The sequence below is a fragment of the Cynocephalus volans genome, chromosome 5, assembly GCF_027409185.1.
Source record: "Cynocephalus volans isolate mCynVol1 chromosome 5, mCynVol1.pri, whole genome shotgun sequence".
Lineage (NCBI taxonomy): Eukaryota > Metazoa > Chordata > Mammalia > Dermoptera > Cynocephalidae > Cynocephalus > Cynocephalus volans.
The window spans coordinates 122308668-122328958 of NC_084464.1; the positions used below are offsets into that span (position 1 = coordinate 122308668).

A 20291-nucleotide genomic window follows, 5' to 3' on the forward strand; every position below is an offset into this window, starting at 1 on the left:
AAGTTTCTTAGGCCCCATGATGGTAACTAAGGAACAGAATGGGAAGAAATTGAACCATAAACATGTATTACAGGTTCTGTAGAACAGCTTCTCAAAATTGTATAAAAGTAGAAAAAGCTTGGTGTTTTGGGTTATCTAGGACTCTCTTGCTTAATTCACAACAGCTATGGCAAAAGTGTGCAAGATGTTAAATTGACTTGCTCAATTTACTTTTCTCAACTCTGTAATGCCCTTTGGGAATATCATTACTGAGAAGCTATTGTTGGCATTTACAACATAAAACCTGATTTGGGAAGGTTGATACTGCGATAGTCAAAATGTCAGAAAATTGAAAACTACGTATAGTATCAGTTGTTTCATTATGCTAAAAGCAAAAATGAGTTGTGGATGGTCCGCTTGTGGTTGAAAAGGAAAAAAGCAAGGTTAGCTTCAAAGTGGTTTTAATGATTGATTTATACTTAGATTTAAGCAAAGACTACAAAACAACCTCGATAGTTCAAACAACTTCACATAAATTGGTGATTGAAAAATTACAGTTTAATACATTTGTGTGTTATATTTTATACATTAAATGTGATAGCTATAAGAAAATAAGCCTTCACATATCGTATTTATCTTATTGGCGCAGACTTCTATTTAAAAAAAAATATATAGTGTTAATCATTTAAAATAATTCAGAAATCTATTCTTAATGTTTTCATTAAGAATCAAATATATCTCCATGGAAAATGCATAACAATAAGAGTAGAATGCTTATCAGTATGAAATAACCAATCTATCTTTTAAATGAACCATGTAAAGGTTGCATATCAAATGAAAAATTATAAATTGATATACATATCAAAAGCAACTCCCAGAAAAACAATTATGTCTGAGGACAATAGTTTTTCTACCACTTGCCATGGTAAATATCATTTGTTCCACCACACGAAAAATTAGCAGTTGTGTTTTTGTCTGTTTTCTTTCAGATGTACAGACACAAAGAATGGAAAAAACAACTGGCTTTTCCTTGTCTCTATGGCCTCTCACTGGCTAGTTGATTCTTTACAATATTGCTTCTTCTTTCCAAACTCACGGGAAAAAATATTTTAATCATCTGGTGAAGGAAAAGGTGTAGGGTGGGTCTAACTCTTAAACATAAATATGAACTATAAGTAAGCTAGATCTGATTCTAAAACAACCTTGCAGAACAAATTTAGAAAAATGAATTCACTTCATGTCACAAATTAAGCTAATACCTACTTGAATATATTATTATATTCAAAACCTCAGTATTGATTTACGATATGTGTATTCACAAAGCATATGCTGTTATAGATACAGACAGAAAACAATCAAGTTCCCCTTGTTTCCTTTAAAAATAAATAAAACATAAAATTAAATGGTGCATCTCATGATCTATGTGCTCTGCACTCTAATGTTCCGCATGTCTCTCAGCAGCACTGGTCGGTAGTTTTGCTCCAGAATTTCCATGTATTCAAAATAATCACTCACTCGAAACCCATGCAGTGCTTCTTCCTGCCAAAAAATATAAAGGGAAGTTCATTCACTTGGGTAAAGGCACACAATTCCAAGTTAATAAATTTTAAATAGTAGATATACCATTTATTTTCAGTTATAGATGAGAGGGGGATCAGTTTATGTTGCTAGTAAATGTGTAATTGCTTTTTATTTAATGGGCTGTGTATGAATATGATACAATATGATAGGAAGAAACCATGTCCCCATGAAACAAGGTTGACTATTTCCATAACCAAAATGTTTTACAGCTAACAAAACCCCAAAAGTCTTAGATAATAAAATCATGCTAAATTTTTAGATATGATAGTTCCAATTATGGAATGATCGTCCCAATTTGTAATTAGTAAAGATCCTAAAGCTTATCTTACCAAAGGATACTATAATATTGCAAAAAATATCTGTTCTACAGCTATTGATCATAAAACCTCTTCCAACAGTCTGCAGTTCATAAGGTTGGTACTATGCACATCTATACTAATTTGGAATTTCATGGTTAGCTTCCCAAATGAGGAACTCAAAAATAAACAGTAGGAGCAACCACTTAGAATTTTACAGGTTTTTAGGGAATTTTATGATTATCCCTTTTAGTACAACCAAAAACTATCTATGTAGTACCTACCTTCAAGGTAAAAAAAAATCCACATAGGTAGAAAAAAAGTCACCCTTGATTCAATGGAATTAATATTTATTATGTTAGGAGCTTTAGAGGTTATAAAAAATTTTGGAGAATTCATGCCTTTCAGGAATTTATAGTTTAATGCAAGAGTTATTAACATAAAAAAAGCAATCCAAAGGAATAAAAGACAATGCATATCATATACCAGACATTGTGTTAGAGATAATCAGTTTATACAGGAGAGACATCAATGTAAGATAGCTAGCAAAACATCACAGAATTCTCAGTAAGAATGCACGTTTTTAAAGGCCTCAGGTGTCATTAGTCATTTATGGGTCACTAATAATTCACAGCTTGCAAATAATGTGTGAAACCTTTGTTCTTATTTTGTCATATACCACTTAAAATCTACACAATTTGAGGTAAAGATTAGTTGGAACACTTAAAAATATATTAATTACTGATCTATAAGGCTAATTTTACAGCCGAAGAAACTAAATGATGTTGTTACATACATAACATTGCACCATTAAGGCTAGAGCTAATACCTTCCAACATAAATATTTGAACTCTACTCCTAATTTCAAAGTAATTGTGATATTATTTCACCCATTCTTTTACTTCATTCATTCACTCATTCATTCTCCTATTAAATATAAGGTTCTTGGTTATTCACTGTGACACAAAAATGAATGAGACAATAACCCTTTCCTAAAATGTGAAAAGCTGAAGTATGTATCGTTATCTCCAGTTTTATGCATAAGTAACTGAATCAAAGGGAAGATGTTCATCTTTGAATAGCAGAAATACTGGGTCTCTGTAAATTTCTGTCCTATCAAAAATATTTCACTTTGTTCTTTGAGGAAAAAATAGAATCAAAGTAAAACCAATCTTACTGCTGAATAATTCACTTTAAACACTGTTGTAATCATAGAATTATTGTGAATTTATCTATTCTCTTCATTCAAACTATGTGTGATCTGGCTTTTATCACCTCTTCACTAAAACTATACCTCTAAGTTGGGGGAGGAATTATAGTAATGTTATTCTAAGCACAGAATAAAGATCCAGTGCCGGAAGAATTGTTTCAGTACATTCATGATTTTGAAAGGACTGCTTATTCTTCATTAAATGTGAATTAAAATAGGAGATGACAGTACTTGAACAACAGCTCTAATTCCTTTCTGGGCAAAAAAATAATCAAAATCTATTTATAATCTTTTAATAATTGTTCCACTTTAATTTAAACATAAAAACGACCTAGCAACAGCCACAGTTATTACTTGTTTTAAATATATTTTTTCCTTAGGACATATTTATTGAAATCATGGCTTCTATTTTAGACATTAATTTTAAAGTGAAGGGAAGATATCCTGATTACTACACTAAAGAGATACTCATACAAGTAGCACGTAGGCTATTAAGGCTTTATTTGGTAAGAGAAAAATCTAAATATACATTTTAAAAGGCATGCTTTTAAATGATATAGTTCATTATTTAAATTTTGCAGGAAATTTTAGTTCTGAACAAAATTTCTAAATATCTGAACTTCACTTTTCATCTTCAAAGAAGAATATTTTTTCATCTTATTGTAAATGTTCTATAATGGACTTTTTAATGGATAACTTTTACTTATAACTACAACCATTTAAATTGCCAGCTTATCATTCAAGTTCTAACAAACCATTTCCTCAGAATACTATTTTATTATGAATCATTTTATTTACAGAACTACGTATACTGGTCTCTATATAAAAATATGAATGTCTCTATTCCTTAAATAAGCAGACATATTAATTACATAAGGTAATATAATAACACTATCTCATTTTATATCAACAGTGCAGTATTTATTCAAAAAAGTTTTTTTTATTTTTAATAGATTACTACTGGGATGGTTTAAGTTTTGGCTAAGAAGCTCATTTTGAGCATGTCACATTTTCTTTTTTGTATCTAATTGCTATTCAACTAGCATGCTTTCAATGATTTGCTCTCTTCATTAATTCTGGATTTCAAATGTTAAATCATCAAAAGCATTAAAAATTACCACTCTAAACCACAACGCTGTGTGTATTCAATATCATATAACATGGTATATACACAGCTTCCCTCTCTCCTTTGTGTGCAGAAATTCAGATTCAAGTATGTATCTATTTTCTTTTACTATAGAGAGCATTTGATTAGGGTTCACTAAATTTAGGACCATTTTTTTTTTTAAGGCAACCCAATTAGTTAAATGAAAGAAAACTTAATATAGTAGAGGGAGCATAGGATTTGGATTAGGACAAAAAGTTTCACACTGTCCTATCATAGTAATTAGATGAATGAACCTGAGCAAATTTACTGATTAAGCCTCAATTTTTCATGTGTTAAATGCAAACAATAACAACATAGGGTTGCTCTATGGATTAAATATTCTAAAACCTTAACTCCTTAGCTCAGACTAAAAAGCCTCATATGATCTGGTCCTTGTCTCATTTCTTACCATTTTACTCCCTCTGCTTGTTCTGGCCAAAGTGGTCTTCTTGACACTCTAAGTGAGCTAAGCTCATTTCTACCTCTGAACTTTTGCACTTATCTTTCTTCCCATTTAAGAAGGTTTTTGTCCAGAAGACTTTGTATGGCTTTTTCCTTTGCTTCATTCAGTCCTCTGCCTACCCCTTAAGAGTGGCCTTTCCTGGCCTCTTTATCTCAAAAACATTTCTGACTCCCTCACCATGTTTGGTTTCTTTACAGTAAGACCTATGATACTGAAATATTATATATTTATTCACCTATCATTGATCTCCTAGTAGGATTTAGGGCCAATGTGGGCAGGGACATGCTGTCTTGTGATAACAATATTCCTTGGGCATAACTGTTGCACAATAAATAGTTGAATAAGTCAATGAGTGAATGGGCAATACTTGTAAAGTCTTTTTCCCAGTGCCTGGCATACAGTAAGCACACAAGTTATTAATGGTGGTCATAAAAATAATGAGAACACATTTTTAATTAACTGATGGTCTTTGAAACAGCTGGGCTATATTTTCTTGATCACACTGTAGACATATGATGTTAAGTACAAAAGGCTCAAGGATGATTATTGCTCCTCAAACCCTTACCATGAATATAAGGGAAACATCCACCTAAAATATTAAGATATTACTACCTTATCTTGTGACTTCTCAGGACTGTACCTATTATGGAAAGAAAGCTATACCTATATTTCCAAAAGCTCTTTGTTTCAGTTGAAGTTTTCAAAAATACAGCAGATACTAATTTCCAGCCGAAATGTTTCTAGAGCTATTGCATGCCCTGTAAGCTTCGAATTTAAATTGAAAATAAGGACTTTTAGAATGGTAAATAGATATAAAGCACAAAAAGACTAAGTGCACTAACATGGCATGCCTGGGTTTTATGATTTCAGGTCCAAATTTAGGTATTTTCTGGTTTGTTCTTTCCAAAATATTTGATTATTGATGCCTTTGTAAGGTGGTGATTTTTTAATGTAATAGCTCTTTTAAAAATAAATTATGAAAAGAAAAGAGTAAGATAGGTCACTTTAGGTTAAATAAGGACAGTTGATTTTTATTTATAACAAGGAGACAAATAAAATAAGAATTCATCACAAAAGGTGTAGAACTTAACATACAGTTAACAAAGGTTACTTAGCAAAGGATTTACATTAACATCAAATCTCATATAGGAAGCACTTGAGAGAAGGGGGTTTTATGAACAGTTCTGCTCTTTACCATTGCTAGAGATGACCTTTTTGTGTGTTGTGTCTGGCCTATCATACAAAAAAGGACCTTTTTCTTGGCTAAAGTGGTAGAAACACAAACAACCTGCAAACAATGTTTATTCTAGTAAATTCCTCCTGGGTGCTTAATAAAGTAAGAAATTCCTGGACTCAATATACCCAAAACTTGTAAATCTCTGGTGCTAGCACTCCAGATTCTGCTTTATTAACAAGCTCAAAGGTAATATTTTTATGTATTCTAAAGGTAATATTTTTATGTATTAATATAACTATTTTATGTATTTCAAGCTAGTTGAGATTTTATACTACAGTCTGACAACTTATGCTTCTCCCATGTAAAATTCTGATTTAGTAGGTCTGGGAAGGAGTCTAAATATATCACATTTAATAAGCATTCTAAGTGATTTCTAGGAACAGAGAAGATTAGATAGTGTGTATAGTTCTGGATAGAATGTGAGATCCTTAAAGATTTAGGATAGAGTATGTGGTTCCTGAAGATTTAAACCCAGATGATGGGTACTTGGACTTAATGTGATGACTAGAGAGATGATTCAGTCTTGGCTGTGTTAATGAGGGAATAGGTCCTGATCGGATAGTGTAAAAGAATGTTCCTGACCAAGGTGTGAAGGTTATGTCAATGCCAGGTATTACTACGACACGATATACTGAGAAGTATCAGGGGCTGGGAATAAATTGGCAGCAAAAGTAGACCGAAGTCTAGCTATGGACTCAGAAAATCCTGTTTCTTTCATTGTGTTCTCTACACAACTTCTGAACAAAGAAGCAAGAACAAGATAGGGATGGGACAGTGATGTAGAAACTCAATTGCTAAGATTTTTTTGAAGAACTTGCTATGTACCAGATAATGTTCTAGAAGTATTTTACGAATCTCATCCCACTTAATTCCTCAACAATCCTACATAATAGGTATTATTTCACCCACAATTATATTGATGAGGAAGCTGAAGCATAAAGAGGTCAAGCAATTTGCCTAAGCTTACGCTGTGAGTGACAAAGCTAGAATCAAGGAGAATCAAGTGGTACAAGACAATACAGAAAACATCTGAAACACAGCTGACATCACACTGAAAGTGTTTTATTTCCTCAGATGGTGAATTATTTTTAATACTTCTGTGTTTTAAAAGCTTAGTATTCAATCAGTTTTTCTCAGTCTGATCTATATTTATTACCCGGCTAACATGTTCTAGTAACAGCACCAACAACAAAAAAAAACCCTCTTGACAATTTACTGATTGGGTTGAAATTAATCTGATTTGTTCTTAATTATAAATTGATTTTGCCATAATATGCAGGATTTAGTTGAAGCATTTTAAATAAGTATTTTGAACCTTTATAGCCTGATTTTCACTGGAGAGCAATCTTTTCCTGGCCTGGCATTTCAGTGAAGTTTGTCCCCAGGTTGAACTCACAAACTAAAGATCACTGACAGCATATCAGCATGTTAGAGAGGAATACAACACAGCCAGACTGCTAAAACACTGGGACTTCTTCACATTAAACTAAACTCTCACTAAGTTTGCGTGCGTGTGTGCGTGCGTGCGTGCGTGCGTGCGTGTGTTGTAGATGAGTCAGAAAGAAGAAAGGAAGGAGGGAAGGGAAGAGAAGAGAGCCTGGAGATTTGAGGATGTCATCAAGATGGCACAACAGACAGTCCCTAGTGTCACTCTCTCCCATAACCAATCAATTTAAAACTAATAAAAAGCAAAGACTGCCAATCTGGGACCACTGGAGCTCAGGAGACGAGGAAGAGACACCCATGGAGTTTGTGAAAGTAGGAAAAGCTGCAAGGAGAGAAAGAAGGGACCACTCCAGACCTTTTGAGCTCCAGCCACTTCAGGGCCAGCCCTGGTGAGTATGTGAAGCAGGAGCTAGCAAAAGCTCCAACTGTGCTCTTTGTATGAAGTTGCTTGGAGTCTGCAGGGAAGAAGAGGACTTTGGAGCACAGCATACTAGCCCCCAGGCCAGTGAGACCACTGATAGGGTTTCCAGGGACCCACAGCCAATCAAAAACAGTAGCCACCCAGAGGCTTGTGAGTCATCCCAAGGGACCAGCGCATGGCCTGCCCCATGGGAAGTGTTTGGAGTATGAGGGGAGGCAGGCACACAGGGGAACTCTGGTTCACAGCTTGGGCAGCTTATCTGCCTTCCAATCAGCATAGGCCCCCTCAGTGGAGACTGATGAGAGAGACAGAACTAAAGGGGATGCAGTTTGCCGGAAAGACTCAGTCTCAGGCCAGAATTTCCACACAGCCTAGGTATATCTCACCCCACAAGACCCGGAAGTGGTTAAAAGGTTAACAATTAAAACCTGAGTTGCACAAAAATTCTAACCCAGAAAAATCAGCTGCAAAGCAGCAATTTAGCTCAACCACAAGTCTCAAGTGCTGGTCCCCACAGTAAGTTCCCCATTTTGGAATTAGCAAAATGACAGCAAATTAGTTCCAATGCAGAGTTTAACTGGTAGTGATAGATAATAATCAAACACAGAACTCAAAGATAAAAATAAGGAACCATAAATCTCAGACAAAGCTCTGATATTAGCCAGTAAAGGTCTAACACTACCAAAGAACACCTATAAAACCTAGAAGAGGTAGCAGTCTCTTCAAATGCCCAGGCCTCAACATAAAAGCCCAAAGACTGATAACACAGAAATATGACATCATCAGAGGAAAAAAACCAAGTACCAGCAATGAACCCAAAAGAACAGCAGATTTATGAAATATCTGACAAAGATTTCAGAATAATGAATGTTCAGAAACATTCTTAAGTATGTTTAGAAAGTCATAAGAAAATACAGACAAAAAATTAAATGATATCTGGAAAACAATCCAGGAGCACAATGAGAAACTTGACAGAGGAAGTGAGTCAATTAACAAAAAACAACCAGAAATTCTAGAAATAAAAAATACATTGTCTGAACCGAAAAACACAATAGAAAGAACCAACAGCAAACTTAATCAAACTGAGGAAAACAATCAGTGAGATTAAAGATAAAATATATTAAATTATCAAATCAGAGAAGCAAAAAGAGAAAAAATAAGAAAAAATGAGACAGAAATGCAGCATATATGGAACTCCCTCAAATGAAATAACTTCTGCATAACTGCCATACCCGAAGGAGAAGAAAAGAAAGAGATGTAGAAAGCATATTCGAGAAAACAGTGGCTAAAATTTTCCAGGTATGGAGAAAGAGGACAGCAACCAGGTACAGGAAGCTCAGAAGCTGCCAATCAAGGTCACTCCAAGAAGGAACACCCCAAGGTACATCATAATCAAAGTATCAAAAAACAAAGACAAAGAAAGGATACTAAAAGCAGGTATCATTTCAGTCCACTTAGAATGGCTATCATAAACAAGACAGAAAATAACAAATGTAGGCAAGGATGTGGAGAAAAGGGAATCCTCCTCCTACATTGTTGGTAGGAATGTAAATTGGTACAACCATTGTGAAAAACAGTTTGGATGTTCTTAGAGAACTGAAAATAGTTCCAGCTGTCCCACTACCGTGGTATATACCCAAAATAAACAAAATCACTATATCAAAAAGACACCTACACTCCCATGTTCATTGAAATACTATTCACAATAGCCAAAAGATGGAATCTATCTAAATGCCCATCAATGGATAAATGGATAAAAAAAAATGTGGTACATATACCCAATGTAATACTATTCAGCTATTTAAAAAAAAAGATATCTTATCATTTGTAGCAACATGGATGGATCTGAAAACCATCATGTTAAGTAAAGTAAGTCAGGTACAGAAAGACAAATACTGCATGGTCTCAATCATATGTGGAATCAAAAAAAGAAAAAAAAAAGTGGTTCTTATAGAAGTAGAGAGTAGAATAACGGTTACCAGAGGCTGGGAGGGGAGGGGAGTGGGAGGAGGTAAAGGCATGGACTAACAGGTACAAAACTAAGCTATCTACCCTAATTGATTCATTGTGCTGTATACTCATGTATTGAAACAACACAGTGTACCCACAAAAATAAATATAAAATTGAAAAAAAGAAAAGAGAAAGTTTAGACCTTCCAGCTCACTGGGATATTTCTGAATATTTGTTTTGTTGAATGTTTTTCTCCCTGAAACGATGATGCCTACCCACTTTCTGAACCATCATCTGTCATAGATAAAAATGTTTGAGACTCCAGGTCCAAGGACTGAGCTCTTCAGAATGCCTTTGGAGGTTGCCTTCTAGCTCAATACAAATCTATTAATCACTGTAGTGTGGAAACAATGTTCTATTAAATGCTCTATTATCCACCCCACAGTTTTCTTATGTCTACAAGGACATTATGAAAAACATGAGACAATACTTTGCTGATATCAAGTCATACCCATGGCATTCATCTCATGTAATATTTTGGTAGTTTAATCAGAATAGGAAAAATAAAACAAGGCCCCCCCATCCCACCCATTAAACCTGGGCTGCTTATTGCTGTTTACCACCTTCTGACCTAAGAGATTCCAACTCATCTTTTTAATATATTGATTTAGAATCAAGAAGAACTCTTCAATGGGCTATCTGAAATGTAGGAAACAAATCTAAAATCTCAATTACCTGATTTAAAATCTTGAGCCTAAACTGAAATGAATACAAATGGGCTGATATTTTCTCTATATTACATATTTTTAAAAAAATTTTTATTTAAGAAACATATTTAAAAGAATTTTTTTAAAAATTTTATTTTATTTTGTCAATGTACAATGTGGTTGATTATTGTGGCCCATTATAAAAACCTCCCTCCCTTCTCCCTCTCCCCTCTTCCTCCCAACAACCTCATATCTGTTTGCTTGTCGTATCAACTTCAGGGAATTGTAATTGTTGTGTCTTCTTCCCTCCACCCCCTCCCCCAGTTTATTTGTGTATTTATTTATTTTCAGCTTCCACAGATAAGTGAGAAAATGTGATATTTCTCTTTCTGTGCCTGACTCGTTTCACTTAACATAATTCTCTATAGGCACATCCATGTTGTTGCAAATGGCAGTATTTCATTCCTTTTTATAGCAGAGTAGTATTCTGTAGTGTCGATAGACCACAGTTTCCGTATCCACTCATCTGATGATGGACATCTGGGCTCGTTCCAACACTTGCTGCAATGAACATTGGAGAACAGGTATACCTTTGACTTGATGATTTCCATTCCTCTGGGTATATTCCCAGCAGTGGGAAAGCTGGGTCATATGGTAGATTTATCTGCAATTGTTTGAGGAACCTCCATACCATTTTCCATAGAGGCTGCACCATTTTGCAGTCCCACCAACAATGTATGAGAGTTCCTTTTTCTCCACAACCTCACCAGCATTTATCATTCACTGTCTTTTGCATATTAGTCATCCTAACTGGGGTGAGATGGTATCTCAGTGTGGTTTTGATTTGCATTTCCTGAATGCTGAGTGATGTTGAGCATTTTTTCATCTGTCTGTTGGCCATTTGTATATCTTCCTTAGAGAAATGCCTACTTAGCTCTTTTGCCCATTTTTTAATTGGGTTACTTGTTTTTTTCTTGTAAAGTTGTTTGAGTTCCATACATATTCTGGATATTAATCCTTTGTCAGATGTATATTTTGCAAATATTTTCTCCCACTCTGTTGGTTGTCTTTTAACTCTGTTAATTGTTTCTTTTGCTGTGCAGAAGCTTTTTAGTTTGATATAATCCCATTTGTTTATTTTTCCTTTGGTTGCCCGTGCTTTTGGGGTCGTATTTGTGAAGTCTGTGTCCAGTCCTATTTCCTGAAGTGTTTCTCCTACGTTTTCTTTAAGAAGTTTTATTGTTTCAGGGTGTATATTTAAATCCTTAATCCATTTTGAGTTGATTTTAGTATATGGTGAGAGGTATGGGTCTAGTTTCATTCTCCTGCTTATGGATATCCAGTTATCCCAGCACCATTTGCTGAAGGAGACAGTCCCTTACCCAGTGAACAGGCTTGGTGCCTTTGTCAAAGATCAGATGGCAGTAAGTGTGTGGGTTGATTTCTGGATTCTCTATTCTATTCCATTTGTCAGTGTGTCTGTTTTTATGCCAGTACCATACTGTTTGGGTTATTATAGCTTTGTAGTATACCTTAAAGTCGGGTAGTGTTATGCCTCCAGCTTTATTATTTTTGCTCAGGTTTGCTTTGGCTAGGCATGGTCTTTTATTATTCCATAGAAATGTCTGGATAGTTCTTTCCATTTCTGAGAAAAATGTCTTTGGAATTTTGATGGGGATTGCATTGAATATGTATATCACTTTGGGTAGTATGGACATTTTCACTATGTTGATTCTTCCAATCCAAGAGCATGGGATATCTTTCCATCTTCTTGTATCCTCTCTAATTTCTCTCAGCAGTGGTTTGTAGTTCTCATTATAGAGATTTTTCACATCCTTGGTTAACTCAATTCCTAAGTATTTTATTTTTTGGTGGCTATTGTAAATGGGCAGGCTTTCTTGATTTCTCGTTCTGCATGTTCACTATTGGAGAAAAGAAATGCTACTGATTTCTGTGTGTTGATTTTGTATCCTGCTACTGTGCTGAAATCATTTATCAATTCCAACAGTTTTTTTGTAGCGGTTTTAGGCTGTTCGATATATAGGATCATGTCATCTGCAAACAGGGACAGTTTGACTTCATCTTTTCCAATTTGGATGCCCTTTATTTCCTTCTCTTCTCTGATTGCTCTGGCTAGTGCTTCCAACACTATGTTGAATAGGAGTGGGGAGAGTGGGCATCCTTGTCTAGTTCCTGTTCTTAAAGGAAAAGCTTTCAGCTTTTCCCCATTCAGGATGATATTGGCAGTGGGTTTGTCATATATGGCTTTAATTATGTTGATACTTTCCCACTATACCTAACTTATAGAGGGTCTTTGTCATGAATGAGTGCTGAATTTTATCAAATGCTTTTTCAGCATCTATAGAGATGATCATATGGTCCTTGTGTTTGACTTTATTAATATGGTGTATCACATTTATTGATTTGTGTATGTTGAACTAACCTTGCATCCCTGGGATGAAACCCACTTGATCGTGGTGAATAATTTTACGTATGTGTTGCTGTATTCTGTTTGCCAGTATTTTAGTGAGGATTTTTGGATCTATATTCATCAAGGATATCGGCCTGTAGTTTTGTTTTTGGTTATATCTTTACCTGGTTTTGGTATCAGGATGATGTTTGCTTCATAGAATGAGTTTGGGAGACTTGCGTCTGTTTCAATCTTTTGGAATAGTTTGTAAAGAATTGGTGTCAATTTCTCTTTGAATGTTTGGTAAAATTCTGCTGTGAATCCATCTGGTCCTGGGCTTTTCTTTGTTGGGAGCCTTCTGATAATAGCTTCAATCTCCTTTATTGTTATTGGTCTGTTCAAATTGTCTACGTCTTCATGGTTCAGTTTTGGGAGCTTGTCTGTGTCCAGAAATTTATCCATTTCCTCCAGATTTTCAATTTTATTGGCGTATAGTTGTTTATTTTAGTCTTGAATGATTCTTTTATTTCAGATGAATCAGGTGTAATATCGCCTTTTTCATTTATAATTTTTGTTATTTGAATCTTCTCCTTTCTTTTTTTTTGTTAGCCATGCTAATGGTTTGCCAATTTTATTTATATTTTCAAAAAACCAACTTTTTGATTCATTGATCTTTTGTATTGTTTTTTGGTTTTCAATTTCATTCAGTTCTGCTCTGATCTTAATGATTTCTTTCCGTCTGCTAAGTTTAGGTTTGGATTGTTCTTGTTTTTCTAGTTGTTTAAGGTGAAGTGTTAGGTTGTTCACTTGCCATCTTTCCATTCTTCTGAGGTGAGCATTTAATGCAATAAATTTCCCTCTTAATACTGCTTTTGCAGTATCCCACAGGTTTTGGTATGATGTATCATTATTTTCATTAGTTTCAATAAATTTTTTGATTTCCTGCTTGATTTCTTCTTGGACCCATATGTCATTAAGTAGAATGCTGTTTAATTTCCATGTGTTTGTATAGTATCCAGAGTTTTGTTTGTTATTAATTTCTAGTTTTAATCCATTGTGGTCTGAGAAAATACATGGGATAATTCCAATTTTTTTGAATTTATTGGGACTTGATTTGTGACCTAATATGTGATCTATCCTGGAGAATGATCCATGTGCTGATGAGAAGAATGAATATTCTGAGGTTGTTGGATGGAATGTTCTGTAGATATCTGCCAATTCCAATTGGTCTAGAGTCTTGTTTAGATCTTGTGTTTCTCTACTGATTCTTTGCCTAGATGATCTGTCTAATATTGACAGTGGGGTGTTCAGGTCTCCTGCTATTATGGTATTAGTGTCTATTTCCTTCTTTAGTTCTAATAGAGTTTGTTTTATAAATCTGGCTGCTCCAACATTGGGTGCATACATATTTATGATTGTTATGTCTTCTTGATGGATCAGTCCTTTTATCATTAAGTAGTGTCCCTCATTGTCTCTTTTTATGGTTTCTAGTTTAAAGTCTATTTTGTCAGATATAAGAATAGCTACTCCAGCTCGTTTTTCTTTAAGGTTTGCATGGTAAATCTTTTTCCATCTTTTCACTCTTAGTCTATGTGAATCTTTATGGGTTAGGTGGGTCTCTGGTAGGCAGCATATAGTTGGGTCGTCCTTTTTAATCCAGTCAGTCAGTCTGTGTCTTTTGATTGGGGAATTTAAGCCTTTTACATTAAGAGTTGTTATTGAAAGGTGTTGATTTATTCCTAGCATTTTAATGGTTGTTTGGTTGTCTTAGGTGTCTTTAGTTCCTTGCTTTCTGATTTACTGTTTGGTTTCTGTGTTTGTTGGTTCCTTAGGTTGTAGATAGCGATTTTGTTTGCTTGTTTTCTCTTCATGAATGCCATTTTTATTATACTAGTGGGTTTTGATTTTTCTTGGGTTTTTATGGCAGTGGTAGTTATTTTTCAGAAACCAAACCCAGTACTCCCTTGAGGATTTCTTGTAAGGGTGGTCGTGTGGTAGTGAACTCCCGCAGTTTTTGTTTGTCTGAGAAATATGCTTTTGCCCTTCATTTCGGAAGAATAGCCTTGCAGGGTAGAGTATTCTTGGCTGGCAATCTTTGTCTTTTAGTATTTAGTATCCCATTTTATGAAATACTAAATACTAAATACTAAATCTTTTAGTATTTAGTATTTAGTATTTAGTATCCCATTCCTTTCTAGGTTTTAGGGTTTGTGATGAAAAGTCTGATGTTAGCCTGATTGGGGCTCCCTTATAGGTGATTTGACGCTTCTCTCTTGCAGTTTTTAAGATTCTCTCTTTGTCTCTGAGTTTTGCCAATTTGACTATGACATGTCTTGGAGAAGGCCTTTTTGGGTTGAATACTTTTGGAGATCGTTGAGATTCCTGGATCTGAAGATCTGTGATTTTTCCTATACCTGGGAAGTTTTCTGCCACTATTTTGTTGAATATGTTTTCAATGCAATCTCCGTTTTCCTCCCCTTCTGGAATACCCATGACTCGGATATTTGAGCGCTTAAGGTTGTCTGATATCTCTCTCAGATATTCTTCAATGTCTTTGATTCTTTTTTCTTTTTTTTTGTCTGCTTGTGTTATTTCACACAGCCCATCTTCAAGTTCAGAGGTTCTCTCTTCAACTTCGACAAGCCTGCTGGTTAAACTCTCCGTTGTGTTTTTTATTTCGCTGAATAACTTCTTCAGTTCAGCAAGTTCTGCTACATTTTTTTCCTGGAAATTGATTTCCTTGTACATTTCCTCTTTCAGGCCCTGTATACTTTTCCTCATTTCATCATGATGTCTAGCTGAGTTTTCTTGTATCTCATTCAGTTTCTTTAGAATTATCACTCGAAATTCCTTGTCAGTCATTTCAAGCGCTTCTTGTTCTATAGGATCTAGAGTTTGAGATTTATGAACTTTTGGTGGTATACTTTCTTGATTTTTTGTATTTCTGGTATCTTTTTTTTATGTTTATTCATTGTGGCAGGGGGTTTCACAGTCCACTGGTTTGAGACTATTGACTAACTAAGATGTTGTTGTGGTTGCTAATTTGGTATGGCTACCTCCGTGACTGCTCAGGTGGCCTCTAGTGCCTTGTGTGTGTGGTTGCCTCGGGTCTTGGGCCTCTCTGGGGAGCCACCTCTCTGGTCAGCTTGGACTTTGCTGGGCTGCTGGATCACGGGGCGGTACCACAGGGTGTGTGGTCTCTGCTGAGCTTCCACTTCCCATGCAGGACTTCTCCCTGTTCTGTGCGCTCTCGCTCAGGCTGCTGGATCACGCAGTGTCGGCCCCACAGGGTGTGTGGTTTCTGTCGAGTCTCCGCTTCCCTAGCCGGACATCTCCCCACTCTGTGCGCACTAGGCTGGCCTGCTGGATCTCACAGTGGTGGCCCCGCAGGGTGTGTGTTTTCTGCCGAGTCTTCGCCTCCCTAGCCGGACGTCTCCCTGCTCTGTGTGCACTGGGCTGGGCTGGAACGTGTCTTCTGCAACCCTTGTCTATCGGCCGGGCCTTCAATACCCTGCTTTGCACTGCCTCGCCCAGGAAGTCTACCAGGTGCCTGCTAGGCACAGACGACCGGTCGCTCTGGGTGCCTTTGTAGCACTGTGTAGATCTTTCTTGGGACTTATCACCTTCCTCCTGGTATCGCCGTTATTTGTGTACTTGTCTTATCTCCCACACTGGAGCATGAGCTCCTTGGGGGAGGAGCCAGCAGCACACAGTTCACCTTTGAATCCCCCCGGCGTGGACCGACTCCGGTGCCCGCCCGCAGTCATCTCTCTCCCAGGTTCAAGCAAACTCGGGAACACTCCGACCACACTATTCCTAACCAGAAATCGGTTAGGCATTTTTCCGAACTGGTGGCCACAGAGATGGTATCTGCCTCCTGGTAACAGGAAGTTTCCCGGGGGCCGGAGCCCAGGGTGGGTGGAGTGACAGTCGGCCCAGCCCGTACTTCCTTGCCCTCCTGTCGCTGGCCGGGAATGCCCCATGCCACCAGCCCCGCCAGAGAACCGTGGAGGGATTGGGAGGGGAGGCCAGCTCGCAGGCCCCGGGAAGACCCACGCCGGGGCAAGCAAGTGGGAAGACTCTCTGAGGAGCCGAGCCGGGCCGGAGCCACCATCACCTGAGAAAATGGAGGCAGCCCCGGGGCCGGTGAGTGGCCCAGTGGGGCAGACGGAAGCCGGGTGGGTGTCCGTCCCCCGAGCAGGGCAGGGCCGGGGGTCACTCACGGGGCTGGGCCGGGCCAGGCGGCTCCCTCTCTGCCTCCGCGTCATCGCCATCCCTGTCCTCGGCCGTTGCCGCCGCCTCGGGCTGCTCACTCAGTCCCACGGCACGGATCGGGCACTCCCAGGAATTTTCTTTTATGCCCTTTAACCTTAGTTTTCCTTCCACATGTGCAGCCATTGTCTTGGAATACTTTTTCATTAAGAATGTTTGTAAAATTATAATTCTAGTGATGTATATAGGAAGTTCACAATCTTTTGAATAAATACTGAGTATTTATAAAATAAAAATGCTTGACAATTTGGCAATTTTAAATGATCAATGGCATTTATTTAAATAAAAGTTTAATATTAAATGGAAAATAACTCTGGCAAGTGTCTAGTGGTAAAGAATAATATACATAGAAATTATTTGTTTATGTAGAGAAAACCTAGCAAATAATAAGTGTTGGTTTTGGTGTACGCATGTACAGTGTGCTTGTGGGATGATGAAGGTAGCAGGGGTAAGGAAACATACGTTAAATTTAAGGAAAGATTTTAACTTCAAACTAATTAATTGAATTTCCATCAAGAACTGAACACTGGGATGTATTTATACATCACATACTTTCCTAAAGTCCAGAGCTTCAAAAGTCACATGACTGTGACTGAGAAAGTAAGCAACCATATCTTGTTTTTTTTTTTTTTTTTCTTGTCTTTTTCGTGACCGGCACTCAGCCAGTGAGTGCACCAGCCATTCCTATATAGGATCCGAACCCGCGGCGGGAGCGTCGCCGCGCTCCCAGCGCCGCACTCTCCTGAGTGCGCCACGGGCTCGGCTCCATATCTTGTTTTAAAATATTAACTTATGGTAATAATTTTTAAAAAGAGTGCTATGATAGAATAAACTTTTATGAAAACCTTTTATAGAAATGTAAGTTTAGAAAAATATAAAGAATATAAAGGTATAGGAAATTACCAAATCTGTGTACTAATATAATAAACTAAACTTTTATTGACCAAATAAGGCATAGGAATATTTAAAAAAACTGTGTTTTGGCATAAAATACTGGTTAAGAGCAATGTTTTGGACACAGATAGCTAAATTTCATATCCCAGCTTCACTTTAGCTATATAGTTTTGAGCAACTTATTTAACTTTGTGCCTCAGTTTCCTCATCTCTCATAGTTGTTTTTAGGATTGGATGAGTATCTAGAAAAGTATCTGACTTTAAGCACCCAAAGTTAGCTATTAATTCTTAATCAAAATTTCTCTCTAGATATAAACATACTTACTTTTAGAAAAACTTGTAGATCTTGAGTCTGAGTGTGCTGTAGAATGTCTTGTTGGAGATGTTTGAATACAGCTATACAGATATACACTTGATAATCAGGACCAAGCAAAACACAAGTAGCAATATAATGGCAGATTTCTATCCAATCTAAATAATTCCAAAAACACTGAGTTATCCATTGCAGGCAAATCTTAAAAAAAAAAAGAAAAAAGAAAAAAAAGGTCAAGTTCATTAGAAAGCCTGTAAAACTACATTTGACTTTTTAAAAACAACCAATAATTCACACAAAACCAACATAAAACTTAGCATTTAATCAAAATAGAAAGAGATTCTGCATAGAAGGCTAACAAGAATGCTTCTCCTCTTTGCTTAATGTATGAAAAAACTTTCATGGCTTTGGGACTCAGGACTTAAGGGTAATTGATGGTGTTCGCACTGCTCTTATACCTATTGTTAAATGCCTTCTTTATTCATATTGTCCTTCTCTTACCCATAAAACCAGTCTGTTCTCTACAGATAACAAATGCTAAGAGACTATTTTAACTCAGAGATGGGAGTGTTTTCTTTCCTACCTACAATCGCAGATGTATAATTATGCAGATGACAGATTGCTAAATGTTACATTAATGCAAATGGACTCTTGCTGAATCAGAAAACAATTTAAGCCAAACAATTATATAACATAAAAACTGAGACCTAATGTAGAGAAAAATTTAAAAATGAGACTTTTACAAAAAGGGTTTTGTTATTTTTTGAATAACATTTGTTCACATTATAAAAGCAATATATGCCCGTGTGGAAAACACAGAAAAGTTTAAGAAAAAATGATAACAATGACACAAAGATTATTAGCATTGCTATTATTTTGGTACATTAATGTTATAAATCAAATTGAGTACCCCGCCCCCCCAAAAAATATATGTACTAGCCCTTACTACCTCAGAAGGTGAACTTATTTGAAATAGGGTCTTTATAGAGATAATCAAGTTAAAGTGAAGTCATCAGGGTAAGGCTTAACCCAATATGACTGCTGTCCTTATAAGAAGAGGAAATGTGGACAAAGATACATGCATACAGAAAGGAGACATTGAAAAAGACACACACAGAGAACATCATGTGAAGATGGAGGATTGGAGTGATGCATCTACAAACCGAGGTACACCTAAGGCTAACAGAAGCTAGGAGAGAGGCACGACTTCAGAGTGAACATAGCCTTGTTAACACTCTGATTTTGTATTTCCGGCCTCCAGAGCTATGAGAAAACAAATTTCTGCTGTTTTGGCCACCCCGTTCATGATAACTTTGTTTTTCAGTCATACTTTCCGATATTTTAATTTTCATTCATAATTTACAAATTACTTTATGTTTGAGGGAAAATACCCTTTATTGAACCTCTGTTCTCCTTTAGTTCTATGGTTTTGAGGGGGTGGGGAGGAAAGAAAGGAAACAGATATGGTAGCTTACCTCAATTTGTCATAGGTATAGAAAACAGAGATATACAAATTTTCCTTTTTTGTTCTATCATTTTGTCTTTTTAAAAATATATTCTTAAATAGGTTCTAAAAGTTGTTTTTTATATCCCCGATTTAAATTTTTGGTATGCTGAGTCTGCTTTTAACTGACTTTAACACATTATAAGTATTAGTGTGTATTAGTTTGCTAGGGCTGCCATAACAAAGAACCACAGACTAGGTGGCTTAAACAACAAAAATTTATTTTCTCACTATTCTGGAGAAGTCCAAGATTAACTTGTTAGCAGGGTTGCTTTCTTCTGAGGTCTCTTTCCTTGGCTTGTGGATCACTGTTTTCTGTGTCTTCACATTGTCTTCTCTCTGTACATCTTGGTGTCCAAATTTTCTCTCCTTGTAAGGATACCAGTCATATTGGATTAGGGTTCACCTTAATGACCTCATTTTAACAAAGTTAATTCTTTAGAAACCCTATCTTCAAATA

At 36.4% G+C, this 20291-nt stretch overlaps 1 protein-coding gene across 2 annotated transcripts in view; it reads right to left on the reverse strand.

Annotated features, from left to right (window-relative positions):
- Nucleotides 1-1398: 1398 nt before the first annotated feature.
- TBC1D32 (TBC1 domain family member 32) overlaps nucleotides 1399-20291 on the reverse strand; it is a 235283-nt gene continuing 216390 nt past the window's right edge. For both annotated transcript variants that reach the window (XM_063097734.1, XM_063097733.1), the window contains 2 exons: nucleotides 18340-18528; nucleotides 1399-1518 (listed from right to left, as the gene is read on the reverse strand). In XM_063097734.1, the coding sequence (XP_062953804.1) occupies nucleotides 1399-1518; nucleotides 18340-18528 (309 nt within the window). The remainder of the gene's footprint in view (nucleotides 1519-18339; nucleotides 18529-20291) is intronic.